Source organism: Theropithecus gelada, chromosome 5, assembly GCF_003255815.1.
Source record: "Theropithecus gelada isolate Dixy chromosome 5, Tgel_1.0, whole genome shotgun sequence".
In the NCBI taxonomy this organism is placed as follows: domain Eukaryota; kingdom Metazoa; phylum Chordata; class Mammalia; order Primates; family Cercopithecidae; genus Theropithecus; species Theropithecus gelada.
Genome location: NC_037672.1, coordinates 124,803,207 through 124,822,200, shown reverse-complemented (window position 1 = coordinate 124,822,200; position 18,994 = coordinate 124,803,207). Strand labels below are relative to the sequence as shown.

Sequence of the window (18,994 nt, the reverse complement as noted above, 5' to 3'; positions counted from 1 at the left end):
TTGGTATGTTGCCCAGGCTGGTCTTGAATTCCTGGCCTCAAACCAGCCGCCTGCCTCGCATCCTGTGCCTGGACCCAAGTTTGTAGCTTCATTGGACAGTTTGTGTGGTTGGTAGGCATGGTATGTTTCAGTTTCAACCGCCTACTCTACCAGGTCCCCAATTCCTTAACTCCTATCTACACATGTGGGTGTCAAAATCACCCTTAGTGTCTATTTGTTTCTGAAATCTGTGGGCTGCTACAATGTTAGCTCCCAGTTACCCTCCTGTCCTTGAGTATCTTATTTCTGACATCTCTTGATATGCTAGTTCCCTATTTAAAACAATACAAAACAAAACCAAATCTTTTTGGATATATTTTATCCAGCATGTTCTTGGTGGGGGAGGGGCATCTGTGTCAGCACAATCTACCATATATAAAGTGAGAAAAGAGCAAAGGACTGGCCCCTGGAGAATACTAACATTTAAGAAGTGGTGGAAGAAAAGGAGCCCTTCTGAATCTACATTTCGATCTATCAGCTAATGAGGAATTAAGGTATCAATTTCTTACTTGTGTAGCATAATATTTATATATGAACAAAGGAACTGTTTCAGAAAATTTAATGTGAGGGTGCCAAAGTTCTAAGTTTTACTAGAAAGCATGAATCTAGAGTAGGAATATAAAATAGCAAAAATCTCTTCAGGGGCTTTTGGCCTCTTACTACCCAGACAATGTGTTATTTTCATTCCCCCCTCCACTTTCTCTAGCATAATGAGAAAACAATGTAAAATTCATCAAAATAAATGTAGTTTCAGTAAGTATAATGACTATCAACTTAAAAGGTCATCTTGTTTTATGGAGGGTGTATTTTAATAAATTAAGAGAATGAAGCTCTGAGTATGGAATTTTAGGTATTATTTGGGGAGATAGTTTTAGGGCAGGAAATTAAAAATCCTATCTAATAAGACACTGTAAAAGATGCAGTACTCCAGCGCTCTTCTACAGAAAAAAAAAAGATGCAGCACTAGTCATTTAAGATAAAAACTGTACATATTTTAAATATATTTTTATTCATTTTCCAATGTTGATTTTAAAAAATAATTTCCTTATATAATCACGTTATGATTTTGCTCATTATAAACTCTCTCTCATTAATAACAGTTTAATGTGGTTTATACAGTTTTAGCTCTGTCCAGGCTACTAAGTAATATTTTTACTTTTTGTTCTAACTATACATCTTTTAGGCTTCAAAGAATAGCAATTTGTCTAGCAATTTAGCGATTAAATTCCTCTTTGCCCTCTATCCATGCCAATTCAGGGTTTCGAGCCTTTTTTCCTCTATGCATGCCTCTGTACAAATTGAAAACTTTTATATTATCTTACTCTTTATATGGGAAACTATTCCTCATATTTGGTTATTTTAACCATCTTTCTTTGAACCATTTGATAGTGTAGAAGGAAAGGAAACTATTTTCTATTTTGTTCCTATAACTCCGTTATGTTGACCACTGCAAGAAATGATGTTTAGAGTTTGATGTTTTTCCTCTTAAGTGATAACACCAATATATTTAAAAGTGTGGTCTGTATTATTGTCCTTGAAATACACTGTCCCTGTGCACGATGAAGTTCACCCACCCCATTTTGCCCATTCACAGCCTCACAAAATCTGTCTATAGTTTATCCCCACTAGCTTAACATCCCTTTACTCATTAGAACATAAAAAACTTGGGGATTTCAAACATACTGTATTCTACAACAGCTCTGAAAAACAAGACAAACTCCTGTACAAAACCTTAGAATGCTGTTTATATCTATCCATTGAGAAATACCTTTCTCTTTAGTTAAGCCAGTTCTGACAAAAATTTTGCTATACTCTGCTTACTAATAAAGTCAGAGTCAGGGAAAAAAATATTTTAACAGTTTTAAACTTCCTTTATTGTCAACAAAATATACAAACTAATTTTCAAGAGGATATTTTTTGTTCTAAGATATATTCACACTAGCAAGATTTTATTTTAAAGATAAACATTAGCAGATAAGCCATTTTTATTTTCCAGTTTCAGTTTTATAATGTCACTAAAGTCATTATCAAATTTTAAATGATCACATCTATAATCAAAGGCTGATACTATAAATATTGTACATAGTAATAACAGCTGTCTTAGAAGAGATATAGAACAAAGCTTATTTGTGCCTAGAGATATGATGACATCTATTGATAAGCTTTTAAGAAATATGTCATACCATATGACTTTAAAAGATGGGAAAACAGGTATACTAAATGAATAGCAATTTAAAAGAAGATACTTTCATTTCTTAGATTTCAGCATTATACGTTTTAATTTTTAATCATAAAAAGAATTTTAAACTAACAAAATATACTACCTATAATAAATGAAATATCACACTAAAATGTGTTTGAGTCTAAGTGGGAAGAAAATCCACATTTATCTGATTTTTAGTATTTAAATCCTTGAAAAAATATATGCTTTATTGCAGAACTAACACTTTAACAAAATACAGACAATAACAACACACTATCAAAATGTATGCAAATGGCAGCTATGTAATTTGTATGTGAAACAAGTTAAATCCATGTATTTCTTAATTTACTCTCCCAATTACCTACCACCAATATCGATATGAAAGAATTCTTTAATTTTATCATATAATACCAACACCAAAGCACCCCCTGTACCACGAAGAACATTGGAGAAAGCACCACGAAAAAAGGAATTGATTCCCTCATGTTGGTATATCTTCACAAAGCAGTCTAAGGTTCCTTTATATTGCCGTTTAGCCTCACCACTCTATATAAAGAAAGACAAAGGGTTTTCCATTATCTGAATATCTTTTATCTTAAGATAGTCTTCTATTAGCACTAAGGATAGGTAAGATAAATACTGTGTTGAGTAGCACTGTGTTAATAGGCATATATGACTACTGTCCCTAGTGGTTAGAGAACATTCATACTTTTCAGGCACACTTGAAAACTGACCATACATTAGGTGTAACAAATGTCAAAGGATGTCATCACATAGACCACGATTTATCCTCTCACTACACTGCAATCAACTGAGAAATCAATAGCAAAATAGAAAAATGCCATATGGGCTACGCATGGTGGCTCATGCCTGTAATCTCAGCACTTTGGGAGGCCGAGGCAGGAAGATCGCTTGAGCCCAAGAGTTTGAGACCACCCTGGGCAATATGGGGGCAAAATGCCATCTCAACAAAAAATACAAAAAATTAGCTGGGTGTGCTGGCACATGCCTGTGGTCCCAGCTACCCGGGAGGCTGAAGTGGGAGGATCACCTGAGCCTGGGAAGTCAAGGTTGCAGTGAGCCATGATCACATCATTGCACTCTGGCCTGGGCGACAGGGTAAGACCCTGTCTCAAAAAAAAAAAAAAAAAAAAAGGAGGAACAGAGGAGGAAGAACCCTGTGAAAACACAGGAAGAAGATAGCCATTTATAAGACAAGGAGAGAGGTCTTCAGAGGAAACCAAGTCTGCTGACATGTTGATCTCAGACTTGTAGCCTTCAGAACTGTGAGAAAATAAATTTGTTGTTTAAGCAAAACACTTTTGTGGATGATACCAGCCCTAGCAAACTAATACACACACACACAGATATATAAGACATCATATTCCCACTTTTTTTTCTCTGTACTATTGTGAGATTAGGTTGCAGACATCATGCCCTTTATCCTTAAACACTCAAGTGCATATTTTCTTTTTTTTTCTTTTTTTTTTTTGAGACAGAGTCTCGCTCTGTTGCCTAGCCTGGAGTGCAGTGGTGCCATCTCAGCTCACTGCAAGCTCTGCCTCCTGGTTCACACCATTCTCCTGCCTCAGCCTCCAGAGTGGCTGGGACTACAGGCACCTGCCACCACACCCAGCTAATTTTTTGCATTTTTAACAGAAGACGCGGTTTCACCATGTTAGCCAGGATGGTCTCAATCTCCTGACCTCATGATCCGCCCGCCTCAGCCTCCCAAAGTGTTGGGATTACAGGCGTGAGTGCATATTTTCTAAATATTAGGCTCGAGTGCGTATTTTCTAAATATTAGGATATTTTCTTACATATCCAAAGTACAGTTATCAAATTCAGGAAATTTAATACCATTGACCCAATCCATAGTCTACATGCATATTAATTTTCCATTTTAAAAAGTTTCTCAATGTGCTAAATTAGAACTAACTATAGAAAGAGAAGACACACAGACATAAATGGAATAACTAAGTATTATCCTGAAATGAAGTAACAGGTTAGTTTTATCCTGCCAGATTGCTTACTGGTCCTTCCAGGACCATTCTGTAGTCAATAAAAATGAGGATAATGATAGTAACTACACTTCAGTGTTTTGAGAATTTAATGAGTAAAAGTATAGAATTCTTAGGACAGTATAAAGCATATAATAAACACAATATTACAATTCTAGTTTTCTGACCTCATTATTTTCACTTGCCCTCATAAAACTTATGACCTGGCTATACTGAACTACTTCTCAACCCATATTTCTGTGTACGATTTTCCCCCTATGCTTAGAATGTTCTCTCACTGACTGAAGTAAGCCTACTCACTGAGATTTAGCTCTCTAAGAGACCACGTCTGATCATTTTAAGCGTCTGGGCAACCCTCCTCTATGTATTCCTGGAACCTACACACATTTGTATTTAAACCATTAACTGTTGTCTTCAATATTAGACTATGAATTTGGGTGCAGATTTTGTCTTTTTCTTTCACCAGAGCGTAGCATAGATAAAGCATGCAAATATTTGCTGAATGAATGAATGCAATAAGTACAGGTTGGTATCCCTTATTTGAAATGCTTGGAACTAGAAGTTTTTTGAATTTTTTCAGATTTTGAAATATTTGCTTTGTATACTTACCAGCTGAGCATCTGAAATCCGAAAAGCTCCAATGGGCATTTCCCTTGAGCATCATGTTGGTGCTCAAAACATTTTGAATTTTGGGGTGTTCTGGATTTAGGATTTTCAGATTTGGGATGGTCAACTGGTAATAACAATAGAGATCAAATTCATCAAAAATTTGGTTTAGGGATTTATATTTAGAACATAAACCATTACAAACAAGTTTTTGTCCTTGGAGTCAAAATTATTTACTTTCTTAAAAATATATTACAATAAACAATGAAATATTTCAATGGCTCATGACTAGGCTCATTCTACTTAATATAATATTTCAGTTAAGATAGACATACTCGGCCGGGCACGGTGGCTCAAGCCTGTAATCCCAGCACTTTGGGAGGCCGAGACGGGCGGATCACTAGGTCAGGAGATCAAGACCATACTGGCTAACACGGTGAAACCCCGTCTCTACTAAAAAACACAAAAAACTAGCCGGGCGAGGTGGCGGGTGCCTGTAGTCCCAGCTACTCGGGAGGCTGAGGCAGGAGAATGGCGTAAACCCGGAGGGGGAGCTTGCAGTGAGCTGAGATCTGGCCACTGCACTCCAGCCTGGGCAACAGAGCCAGACTCCGTCTCAAAAAAAAAAAAAAAAAAAAAAAAAAGACATACTCATCCAATTTCTGCCATAACCCTCTACCTTCCAAGCAATATATGCTACAGGAATAGTAGGCATTTCTGTTTTGATGGTAGGTGAGGAAGAAGCTTTGCTGGCTGATGGTTATTTTAGGATAGGAAAGAATATAAGACAGAATACATCATGTATTTATTTTAGCTAAGTAAAACAAATGATCTATGCCTTTCAGCCAAAATTTCTCTTAAATTTGACTATACCCAAATATCAGAGATATTAAAAACTCAACTAAGCTTAGAAACAATAACATAAAATACCTGCATCATCATACGTCTTCTAACTGTGTCAAAGGGATAAGAAAGTATTCCAGAGCATGTAGTCACAACTTGAGCAATGAAAAAGGAGACAAGAAATGGAGTTTTCTTTGGCTTTGGTAATAAACCCTAGAAAAGAAAAATGTACCAAGTAACTATCCAAATTTCTAAAATATCTTAAATTCGTAAGTTAAAGGATAATTTTTATAAATATATGAAAGAGGGTCCAATTATAAATTGGAATAAAATGCAATAAAAAATGCAATAAAAAAGCTGGATTTAATAGCAGCAGATCAACAAAATGTGGATTGCCACACATGACTATATTTCAAAAGTATATTTCAAAAATATAAAGCATATTTGCCATGATAAGAATTTGTTACTAATGCACATAAAACTAGGGAAGATAGCAGACATTGACAAGAAAGAAGTTCTTCCATGGCTCTTCCTTGTGGGGCTGAAAAAAAGTGAAAAAAATGCTTGCTTTAATCATCAACACGTATTTGATGAGCAGCTTTAAAACCTTAAGCTAGTGGAAAAACTTTCCTAAATTTCACTACTGCAGGTGATAACAAAGAAAACTAGAGACAGAGTATGCACATAACATTTTTTGTGATTAAATAAATGTATGAGATCCTGTAATTTTCATTAACATAGCAGTCTAAAAAATACACTAAAAACTGATCTGTCCAGATTTCATTACTTCCTTTTGGAAGCATTATAATGTAGGCATCAAGAACATGGGTTTTTTTGCTTGCCTTTAACAAGTAAATTACTTACCATTCCTAGGCTATTTACTTAGCAATTCCTAGGCTATTTATCTTTAAACAAAGGGGGGATTTTATTTTTTTATTATTTATTTTAAACAACTAGAAATATCTTTATTTTCTTTTTTTTTTTTTTTTATTTCAATAGGTTTTTGGGGAACAGGTAGTGTTTTGGTTACATGGGTAAGTTCTTTACTGGTGATTTCTGAGATTTAAGATGTAAAGTACTTAAAAAAGATTCCTAGAACCAAGTAATAGCTAAAAATTGGTAGCCATTATTACAATTTTTCTTTTTCCTACCACATGGAAGTGTTCTTAAAATCTGAAATGAAAAGGTAAATTTCAGAACAACCTGGAGAATACAACACAGAATCTAACAGTATCCAGGAGATAACCAAGCTACAGTAGCATTTATTTAATTAATTTGCTTTGCCTACTTCTCAAAATGACATTTGATTATTTGCATATAAAAAGTGATAATAGGGTTAATATGAAATCAGAAAAACTGCTAGAAGATGCCTTTCCATATACCAATGATTTGATTATGATGTAAGCTTAATTAGCATGTTTTCCATTTGCAGTGTGATGTATAGTGAAAACATCTCAAAAACTTAGATACATGCTTTATAACTAAAGTCAGATCCACACTGCAGTTATAATTTAATTAGGTTATGGCAAAATCATGATTAAGCAGAATTTCATGTCTCTCTTTATTTCATCACTGATTTTTATTTTTATAATTAAAAGTAACATATCTGCTGAAAACATTACTAATTAAATAAATGGGAACCATATATGTAATATGTCCAAGTTAAAGCCCCCAGATTACCTTAACTGTGTCATAAGCTCCAAAATAAGAGGCTCGGTACACAATGATGCCCTGTACTGAAACACCAAACCCTTGGTATAAACCAGCAATTCCATCTGATTTTGCTATTTTCATAATACAGTCACCTAAACCCTTGAATTGTCGCTCTTCAGGACCTAAAATAAAGCCGTTTAAAATTTATTAGCAACATTATATATCCAATAAACACTTTAATCAAAATAAACCTTCACAGATCTAAATGGTCTGAAATTCCCACTTACAAATCTAACAAAGAAGGCACAAATCAAAATCCTCCCATTCTTTTACAGATAATCAAGATTTCAAGTAATATCTCAAAAGAAATTATGAAAAATATTAATCTCTCATGAAAACAATTTACTTCAACTTGCCTTAAAGCATTTTATTAAAGTTACCAGAAGTTACTAATTGAAGTTCAGAAAATAATTTGAAATGGGCCAGGTGAGATGGTTCATGCCTGTAATTCCAGCACTTTGGGAGGCCGAGGCAGAAGGACTGCTTGAGGCCAGGAGTTCAAGACCAGCCTGGGCAACATAGTGAGACCCTGCCACTACAAAAAATAAAAAAATGTTAGCCAGGAGGCTGAGTTAGGTGATCACTTGAGACTAGGAGTTGGAGGTTTCACTGAGCTATGATTGTATTCCAGCCTAGGCAACAGAGTAAGACCCTGTCTCTATTAAAACAAAACAAAACAAAACAAACAAACACTTAGAAATGAAAAACTCGACAGGGCACTGTGGCTCACATCTGTAATCCCAGCACTCTGGGAGGCCGAGGTGGGTAGATCATGAGGTCAGGAGTTCAAGACCAGCCTGGCCAAGATGGTGAAACCCTGTCTCAACTAAAAATACAAAAATTAGCCGGGTGTGGTGGTGGGTGCCTGTAATCCCTACCCAGAGGCTGAGGCAGGAGAACTGCTTGAACCTGGGAGGCAGAGGCTGTAGTGAGCTGAGATCATGCCACTGTACTTCAGCCTGGGTGACAGAACGAGACCCTGTTTCAAAAAAAAAAAAAAAAAAAAAAAAAAAGAAATGAAAAACTCTGGGACTGTTGAAAAGCAAAAAGATAAAGCTAAAAACTTGTAAGGATAGTTTAAGATAGTTAACATTTCACATGAAGGGGTCATATTTTTCTAGTATTTTCTGGTTTTATTTTTCTTTTCCCTTGACCAAGAATTCCTTGACAATATTTTAAAACTATTATACATGTACAATGTAATCTTCTAAAAATAAACTAAATCCTCCTGATTTGAAAGAGAAAATAAAACTATGGGACCTAAAGCAAGATAATATTGATTTATTTTACCTTTATTAATAAAAATAAAATTTCAACTTCCAGTTAAATAGATGAAACTCACATTTTTATTTTTGTTCAAACTGCCACCCCTTCTGAGACATTTTCTGATCACTTATTGAAAATTGGTATCACTCTCTTCTAACTTTTTTCCCTAGCATTTATCATTAAGTGACAATATATTTTAGTCATTTATTCATTTATTATTACTTGTATCCTCCACTAGACTCTTAGGTACACGAGGCGTGAGCTCTATGTCTTATATGGGGGGTGCGGTGTGAATATGTGTGCATATATATACATACACACACTCACACACACCCTGTATCTGCAGGCACCCTGTAATCCAGAAGGCACTCAATATTTGTTGAATGAATCTCTGTACCCTGAAGAAACTCTATTACATTAACAATAATGAAATAAAACAGGTTTAAAGCCAGATAGGCCAAGAAGAGAACATGACAGAACGAAATCCACAAAATTTTGCCAGATGGAGAGAATAGGGAGGAGTGGTAACTCACCAAATAGAGCAGAAAAACCTGAACCTATTTTCTTACAGAGGAAGATATTGTTGGGAAGCAAGCCATTTGATCACAATAACCTCAGAAAGACTTAGAAATCAGAGGAACTAATTACTACTTCCAGGATGAAAGCAAAGGAGAAGGGAGATGCTCAATATCCACAACCTCACCCTGAGCAGCCAAATGACTTACTGTGCTGCCACCCATAGAACTGAACACAAGGTTCCAGATTTAACTGGGCCAGTTGTGCGATCTCTGCAAACACTCAAACACTGCAAAAAGACTCACATAGAGATATTTTACTGTGAAATATAAGATCATCAGGGATAGAAAGAAACTAAAAAGAAAAAACATATACTAAAGGATCCAGGGTAAGCAAATTGGTATCTTAAGAGCAACATCAGAAACTAGAAGTCAGGGTAATTTTTCATAATTGTGAAGGAAAATAATTTTAAACTCAGACTTTTATATATGTCTTACCCTTTTTGAGAGGGTAAGACAAATACTTTTTTTTTTAGATATGTAAGAGATTATTTTATTTTTTTCACTCTTTCTCAAAAAGTTACCAAATAACATACTCTTCCAAAAAAAAAAAAAAGGGTGTAATAACAAAGAAGGGAAGATGTGATATTTAAGTAAGGATAGAGGCAAAGGGACTCCCTAGGATGAGACTTGTGCATCTATCCTAGAAAGGAGCCATAGCTGAGACAGGACTAACTGCATGGAAAAAAATCTAGGAAGGGTTTTCTAGGAAGAAAAATGGGACTAAGTTATACGCAGTTTTTAACACTCACTTTTTTGTTACAACAGGCTTCCCTCCTTCCCTTTTTTAAGGGAAAAGCAGCAAATAATATACTTTAGGCCCTATGCCTCTACCATTTGGTTGAGAATAAAGTTTGTAGACTTTATCTGGTAACACTATCATAGCACAATTAATGATAATAAATAATACATGGTTCCAAATGCAAAGAAGGGAAAAGTTAGTATTTCTAAAAATCTCATACCTTTTCCAATATCGACACCTAATCGGGTTCGGGCAAAATCTAGAGGATATACTACACATAAGGATGTTGCTCCAGCAGCTCCACCAGAAGCCAGGTTTGCCAAAAACCACCTCCAGAACTGAAACATATTAATTTAAAAGTGATTATTAAACCACAGAATCTAACTGTTTAAGATACCTGGTAAATTCTTGTTTTTATAAATGTTAAAACAACAGATTTATAAGCTACTTTTATAAAGTAAACATCTATAATAATGCATACCATGCTATCCAAAATATTTTCTCTTCACAGCCACGTAGCCTTTGTTTCATGCAGTCTGGAAGACACAGTTTAGATGCTGACATACTGAAATTCCAGAATATTTTAATGTTCTCCAGCAAAGCAGCCCAAATTAGCAAAATAGGTCGCATAATCAACTCTTTACACGCATACTCTTTTTTATTAATAGCTACATACATTCTTAATAATAGTGCTTGCTATGATTATAATATCAGGCACATATGGAGGCTTTAGTTGTGCCCTTTTACTGGGAAGGGTACAGTAAGTAGTAGTATGGCAAAAAACTGCAGTTACTTTTTGCACCAACCTAAAATACTTCATAATGCCCCAGCTTCACTTTGTAATTTAAATAGAATTAAATTTGAATAGCTCAAAAATATATATTTAATTTTGTTCAAATGACAACATGGAAATTGGCAGACATCAATCATAACGTAGTTGTATGGAATTTAAGTTGGCCTCACTGGTCTACTAGTTCACATGAGCTATTGAAGAAGTATAATTATTTTTGATCTACATTTAAAATGTGCCCTCCCCAGGCTCAGTAAGATGCTTTTCAACATCTAGTGCTTACGGGAGAAGAAAGGAGTATCTGAATTGGAGCTGTTATGAAAAATCCAGGATATGAGGACACTGCAAGCATTAAATACATTAAAGTGAATAATATTCTAGTCACGCTCAATTTCTTGTTTTATTTTCTGGCTTTTATTTCTAACAATAAAGTGTCAGACAGCTTTGCAATTCTCAGTGTTCTCTAGTCCTGGAATGACCTTCCTTTTTTAAACATAAAAATAGTTACTGCTTCATGCTCTAATTCAAGTTCCACTTCTCTCATGAAATATCTGATCTCCAACCCATCTATTGAAACTGTATATGATCATATCTTTTTCCCATAAACACTTCATCTCTGTCAGAGAATTCAAGTTGAATCCCATGACCAATACGTAAAACGTATTAACATGTTATAGACTCTTATTTTTTTTGAGACGGAGTCTTGCTCTGTTGCCCAGGCTGGAGTACAGTGGGGCAATCTTGGCTCACTGCAGAGACTCTTATTTTTTAAATAGCACTTACAACCATTTTCTACTTTCAATTTATAATTATTTGTGTACATTTATACTCCTACAGACTATAAATTTCCTTTTTTTCTTTTTTTTTTTTGAGACAGACTCTTGCTCTGTCACCCAGGCTGGAGTGCAGTGGCACGATCTCGGCTCACTGCAAGCTCCGCCTCCGGGGTTCACACCATTCTTCTGCCTCAGCCTCCTGAGTAGCTGAGATTACAGGTGCCCGCCACCACACCCGACTAATTTTTTATATATATATTTTTAGTAGAGACGGGGTTTCACCGTGTTAGCCAGGATGGTCTCCATCTCCTGACTTCGTGATCTGCCCACCTAGGCTTCCCAAAGTGCTGGGATAACAGGTGTGAGCCACCACGCCCAGCCCAGACTATAAATTTCTTGAGGTCAGCATTATTTTCCCTTAACAGCTATACTAAGTATAATTCACATATCATAAAATTCACCTATGTAAAGCATACAATTCAATCGTTACTATATTCACAGAGTTGTGCAACCATCACCACAGTTTAGAATATTTTCATCCCACCAAAAAGAAACCCCAGGCCTGTTACAAGTCACTCCACATCCTCCCTACCTCCCTCAGTCCTAGGCAACCATTAAATTACTTTTTGTCTCTAATTATTTGCTTACTTGGACATTTCATATAAATGGAATCGCACAAGACACACTCTTTTGTGACTGGTTTCCTTCATTCAGCATAATGTTTTCAAGGTTCATCCATGTAGCAGTATATATTAATACTTCATTCCTTTTTATTGCCAAATAATATTCTATTTTAGGAACATTATCTACTCATCAGTAGGCAATAATGAGAAAACAGAGCAAACATACACATGAAAAGCAGGTAGAGAGAAAGACCAGGTGACTTGGGAGAGAAAGATGAGAGTATAGTTTGGTCCATAGAGGTGCCTGTAGTTGAAATTCAAGTGCCACTGTATCATTACAATAAATCCTCTTTTTCCTGAGGTAATCTGAGTCAATCTCTGCTTCTGAAAACCAAGCACGTCAACCAAACAAGATATGTGGCATAAAGATTTATAAAGTAGACCTTAAGTTCTACTTAATCTTTTTTTCTTTCTTGATAAGAAAGAAGGCAGATCAATGATTTTTGGGGTGGATAATCGTGTACTTTATCATTCAAACCAGGACACTTCCGATAGAGAAAGTGGGAGCTATGAAAAAACGACAGGGGCAGGCACAACATGTATAAACAGTATGGTCAATCTATGTAGTGATGGTAAGAAGGACAGAAATAGAGGGAGAAAGGCAGTAAGAATCTGCCCATGCTGAGTGATGATCCTGCATTTATGTAACAAAACCTGTCCCTCCACAAGTAAGATTGAAAATAAAACAGACCCATAAGAGGTAGTATGTATATAAGTATAAATGAGTTTTGGTTGTCGTAAGTTAGTAATTTAAAGTATTACTATATTGGTGTTTTTTTTTCTTTCCCTCAGGCTGGAGCGTAGTGGTACAATCTGCGCACACTGCAAGCTCTGCCTCCCGGGTTCATGCCATTCTCCTGCCTCAGCCTCCCGAGTAGCTGGGACTACAGGCACCCGTCACCATGCCTGGCTAATTTTTTGTATTTTTAGTAGAGACGGGGTTTCACCGTGTTAACCAGGATGGTCTTGATCTCCTGACCTTGTGATCTGCCCTCCTCGGCCTCCCAAAGTGCTAGGATTAAAGGCGTGAGCCACCACGGCCAGCATACTATATTGCTAAAAGAAGAGGCACAGAGAAGAATCAGGAAGGCAGAAGAAGATGAAAGTCTGAGAGTTCTGAGGAAAAATAATCCTATTTATTTTTAATTGTTGACAAATACTGTGTGAAAAGACTCAATGATGCATCAAACAACAAATGCCCTGAGACCAAAGTTGTTTAAAACAACTTGTCTGGACAGGGAAGAGAGCTGGGAACAGCTCTAGTCTTCCCCATTGAGGGTTGTGCTGAAAGCTGCTAATGGGTGGCTGAGGAGCAGTTTATGCCCAGGCCCAGCTGAGGCTCATCCATTCTAGTCGCCTCAGGTGAATCTAGGAGTCAGATTGGAACAAACTAGCAGAGCAAATGCTTTAAGCTCTGAGTCCTACTCTCCTTATCTGTACCTTTTGCGTAAAAATAACTACCTCAAAGAGTGAAGTGAAAATTCAGTGAAACAATACATAGTAGGCACATGCTTCTCTTACCATTTTTAAAAAAACTTTTTATTTTGAGATAATTTTGGATTCACATGTATCATAAGGAGTAATATACAAAGAGACTATAAATCATTCAACGAATTATCCCCAGTGTACCAGCATATCTGTAGTACAAGAAATGGACATGATAAGGCCTACCCTATTCAGATTTTGTCAGTTTAATATGTACTTAGTTGTGTGTTTATTCAGTTATACACAGTTTTGTCACATGTTCAAATTGGTCAACAGTTCCACGAGAAGGATCCCTCATGCCACTCTTAAAATCACAGCCACTTTTCTCCCCCCTGGCAAACAGTATTCTTTTTTCCATCACTATAATTTCATCATTTCAAGAATGTTATATAAAAGCAATCAGACAGCATATAACCTTTGAGATTGGGTTTTTCTACCTTAAAACCCAAAGTTGGTGCACATATCAAAAGTTTGTTCCTTTTTTGTATACTGATAAAATATATACAAGATTTACCATTTAAACTATTTTAAGTATACAATTCAATGGCATTAAGTATGTCTGCAATGTTGTTTAAACTTTGTCACTATTTCCAGAACTTTTTCATCATCCTAAACAGAACTCTGTAACTCATTAAACACTAATTCCCCATCTCCCCTCTCAGTAGTTTAACAGAGGTTAACCACCTGTTAATTTATAATCTGCCTTCTGTTGCTATGAATTTGTCTATACTAAGTACTTAAGTAGAATCATACAATATTTGCCCTATCAAAACTTTGTTCCTAGACAAGAATGTCAACTCTCACCATTTCTATTCAACATAGTGATGAAAGTCATAGCCAAAGCAATCAGGCAAGAGAAAGAAATAAAAGGCATCCAAATAGGAAAACGGGAAGTCAAATTACATGAGTAACTTAACCAAGGAAACCCTAGATATACCTCTCAAACCCTAAATATACCTCTAGACCTGATAAATGACTTCAGTAAAGTTTCCGGATACAGAATCAATGTACAAAAGTCAGTAGCATTTCTACACACCAATAGCATTCAAGATGAGACTCAAATCAAGAACTCAATCCCATTTATAGTAGCCACACACATACACAAAAAAACACATAGGAATACATTTCACCAAGGAGGCGAAAGATCCCTACAAGGAGAACTACAAAACATTGATGGAAGAAATCATACATGACACAAACAAATGGAGAAACATTTCATGCTCATGTACTGGAAGAATCAGTATCATTAAAATGACCATACTGCCCAAAGCAATTACAGATTCAACAGAATTCCTATCAAATTACCAACATCAGTTTTCAAAGAATTAGAAAAAAGCATTCTAAAATTCACATGGAACCAAAAAAAGAGACTGAATTGCCAAAGGAATCCCAAGCAAAAAGAACAAATCCATAGGCATCACATTACCTGACATCAAACTATACTACAAGGCTACAGTACCCAAAACAGCATGGTGCTGGTACAAAAACAGACACATAGACCAATGGAACCGAATAAAGAACCCAGAAACAAGGCCACACACCTACAATCAACTGATCTTTGACAAAGTTGACAATAATAAACAGTGAGAAAAGGACACTCTATTCAACAAATGGTGCTGGGAAAAATGGCTAGACATATGCAGAAGAATGAAACTGGGTCCCTACCCTTCACCATATACAAATATTAATTCAAGATGAATTAAAGACTAAAATTAAATGTAAGACCTCAAACTAAAAAAATCCTAGACAAAAACCTAGGAAAAATTCTAAACATTGGCCGTGGCAAAGAGTTGATGACTTAGACCTCAAAGGCAAATGCAACAAAAACAAAAACTGACAAATGGGACTTAAAGAGCTTCTGCACAACATTCAGTGGAGGAAACAGACAACATGCAGAATGGGAGAAAATATGTACAAACTATTCACCTGACAAAGGATTAATATCCAGAATCTATAAGGAACTTAAATAAATCAACCAGAAAAAAACCAAATAGCTCTATTAAAAAATGGGCAAAGGACATGAACAGACATTTCTCAAAAGATGACATACAACTGGTCAACAAACATATGAAACACATAGGAATATGAAAAAATGTTCAACATCATTAACTGATACGGTTTCGCTGTGTCCTCACCGAAATCTCAAATTCTATCTCCCAGAATTCCCACATGTTGTGGGAAAGACCCAGGGGAGGTAACTGAATCATGGGGGTCAGTCTTTCCTGTGCTATTCTCATGATAGTAAATAAGTCTCATGAGATCTGATGGGTTTATCAGGGGTTTCCACTTTTGCTTCCTCTTCATTTTTCTCTTGCCACCATCACGTTAAAAAGTGCCTTTCACCTCCCGCCATGATTCTGAGGCCTCCACAGCCATGTGGAATTGCAAATCCAATTAAATCTCTTTTTCTTCCCAGTCTCAGGTATGTCTTTATCAGCAGCATGAAAATGGACTAATACACTAATCATCAGATAAATGCATATTAAAAGCACAATGAGATACCATCTCACACTAGTCAAAAAGGCTATTAAAAGGTCATAAAATAATAGATGTCAGTCCTGTGCAAAAAAGGGAATGCTTATACATTGTTGGTGGGAATGTAAATTAGTTCAACCCCCACGGAAAACAGTATGGAGATATCTCAAAGAACTAAAAATAGAACTACTATGCAATCCTATTACTGGCTATCTATCCAAAGGAAGAGAAATTGTTGTATCAAAAAGACAGCTGAACTTGTATGTTTATCTTAGCACAAATCACAATAACAAAGTCATAGAATCAACCTAAGTGCCCATCAACGGTTGACTGGATAAAGAAAATGTGGTACATATACACCATGGAATACCATGCAGCTTTAAAAAAAGAATGAAATAATGTCCTTGGCAGCAACATGGATGCAGCTGGAGGACATTATCCTAAGTGAATTAATGTAGAAACAAAAAATCAAATACTGCATGTTCTCACTTGTAAGTGGGAGCTAAACAGGGGGTACATGTGGACATAAAGGTAGAAACAATAGACACTGGCAACTCTAAAAGTAGGGAGGAAAAGGGGGAAGGGTTAAAAAGCTACCTGTTGGGTAGTATGTTGACTATTTGGTTGATGGGTTCAACAGATGCCCAAACCCCAGCATTACACAATATGCCCATGAAACAAACATGCATGTATCCCCTGAATCTATTATTTTAAAATTTTCTTCCTTTCTATTGCTGAGTAATATCCCATGATGTGATTTACCATAGTTTAACCATTTGCCTACTGAAGGACATCTGAGTTGTTTCTAGATTTTGCCTATTGCACGAAAAGCTGCTATTGAACATTGTGTACACTGGTTTTTGTATAAACATAAATTTTCATTTCTTCAGGATAAATTCCCACCCAAAAGTGTAAACATGCATCATATGGTGGGTGCATGTAGTTTCTAAGAAATCACCATACTTTTTTCCAGAGTGGCAATGTCATTTCACATTCCACCAGCAATGTAAGAGTGATTTGGTTTCTCTGCACTGTGACCAATTTGGTGTTGTCATTATTGTAGGTATTTAGTGATATCTTACTGTGTTGTATCAGTAGGTATTTAGTGATATCTTACTGTGTTGTATCAATGACTTAAAAATTTTTTAGGTACAATGGCTAAAAGTATCAATGACTTAAAAATTTTTTTAGTTGACAATTGTATATATTTATGGGGTACAATGTGGAATTTTGATATATATTTATATTGTTGAGTGCCAAGCTAATTAACATATATATCGCATACTTAAATTTTTGTGGTGAGAACATTTAAAACCTACTCTTTTAGCAATTTTGAAATATACATTATTATTAACTACAGTCTTATGGTGTACAACAGAGCCCTAAAACTTATTCCTCCTGTCTAAATGAAACTTTGTACCCTTTGAGCAACATCTCCCCATTCCTCATCTCCCAACCCTCCATCCACCCCAGAAACTACCAGTCTACTTTGCTTCTATGAGATCAACATTTTAAAATTCCATATATAAGTGGGATGTATAAAAGTCAGTAGCAGTATTTGTCTTTCTGCACCTGGCTTACTTCACTTAGCTGGTTATTCCACGTCACAAATGACAGAATTTCTGTCTTCTATAAGGCTGAATAATATTCCACTGAATACATACATTTTCTTTATCTATTCATCTGCTCGTGGACACTTAGGTTGCTTCCATATCCTAGCTATCGTGAATAATGCTGCAATAAACAAGACTGCAGATTGTGCAGATCTCTCTTCATCATGCTGATTTCAACTCATTTGGATATATAACCCAGTAGTGGGACTGCTGAATACTGTGGGAGTTCTATTTTTAGTTTTTTTTTTTGAGAGGGGGTCTTGCTCTGTCACCAGGCTGGAGTGCAATGGCACGATCTCGGCTCACTGCAACCTCCACCGCCTGGGTTCAAGCGATTCTCCTGCCTCAGCCTCTCTAGTAGCTAGGATTACAGGAATGCACCACCACACCAAGCAATTTACAGATTCAATGCTATTCCTATCAAATTACCAATGTCATTCTTCACAGAACTAGAAAAAACCGTTTAAAAATTTACATGTAACCAAAAAAGAGCCCGAATGGCCAAGGCAATCCTAAGCAAAAAGAATGAAGCTAGAGGTATCATTTTACCCAACTTCGAACTATAGAACTGGGCTAAAGTAACCAAAACAGCATGGTACTAAGGCCAATGGAACAGAATAGAGAGCCCAGAAATAAAACTGCATACCTACAGTCATTTAATCTTTGACAAAGCTGACAAAAACAAGTAATGAGGAAAGGACTCCTTATTCAATGAATAGTGGTGGGCTAGCCATATACGGAAGATTAAAGTTGGACTCCTTCCTTACACTATATATAAAAATCAACTCAAGATGGATTAAAGACTTAAATGTAAAACCCAAAACTAAAAAAACCATGGAAGACAACCCAGGCAATATCATCCTTGACATAGGAATGGGCAAAGATTTCATGAAAAAGACACCAAAAGCAACTGCAACAAAAGCAAAAATTGACAAATAGGATCTAAACTTAAGAGCTTCTGCAAAGTAAAAGAAACTATTAACAGAGTAAACAGACAACCTATAGAATGGGAGAAAATATTTGCAAACTGACAATGGTCTACTAACTAGCATCTACAAGGAACTTAAAAAAAATTTGCAACAGAAAAACAACCCCACTAAAAAGTGGGCAAAGGACGTGAACAGACACTTTTTTAAAAAAGACATACACATGGCCAACAACCAT

The 18,994-nt window shown here is 36.0% G+C and overlaps 1 protein-coding gene across 1 annotated transcript in view; it reads right to left on the bottom strand.

The window, feature by feature from the left end:
* Positions 1 to 1,889: 1,889 nt before the first annotated feature.
* Positions 1,890 to 18,994, bottom strand: part of SLC25A31 (solute carrier family 25 member 31) — a 32,831-nt gene continuing 15,726 nt past the window's right edge. The window contains exons 3-6 of the mRNA XM_025385765.1: positions 10,229 to 10,346; positions 7,393 to 7,547; positions 5,800 to 5,925; positions 1,890 to 2,788 (exon numbers count right to left, since the gene is read on the bottom strand). Coding sequence (XP_025241550.1) covers positions 2,600 to 2,788; positions 5,800 to 5,925; positions 7,393 to 7,547; positions 10,229 to 10,346 — 588 coding nt within the window. The 3' untranslated portion in view covers positions 1,890 to 2,599. The remainder of the gene's footprint in view (positions 2,789 to 5,799; positions 5,926 to 7,392; positions 7,548 to 10,228; positions 10,347 to 18,994) is intronic.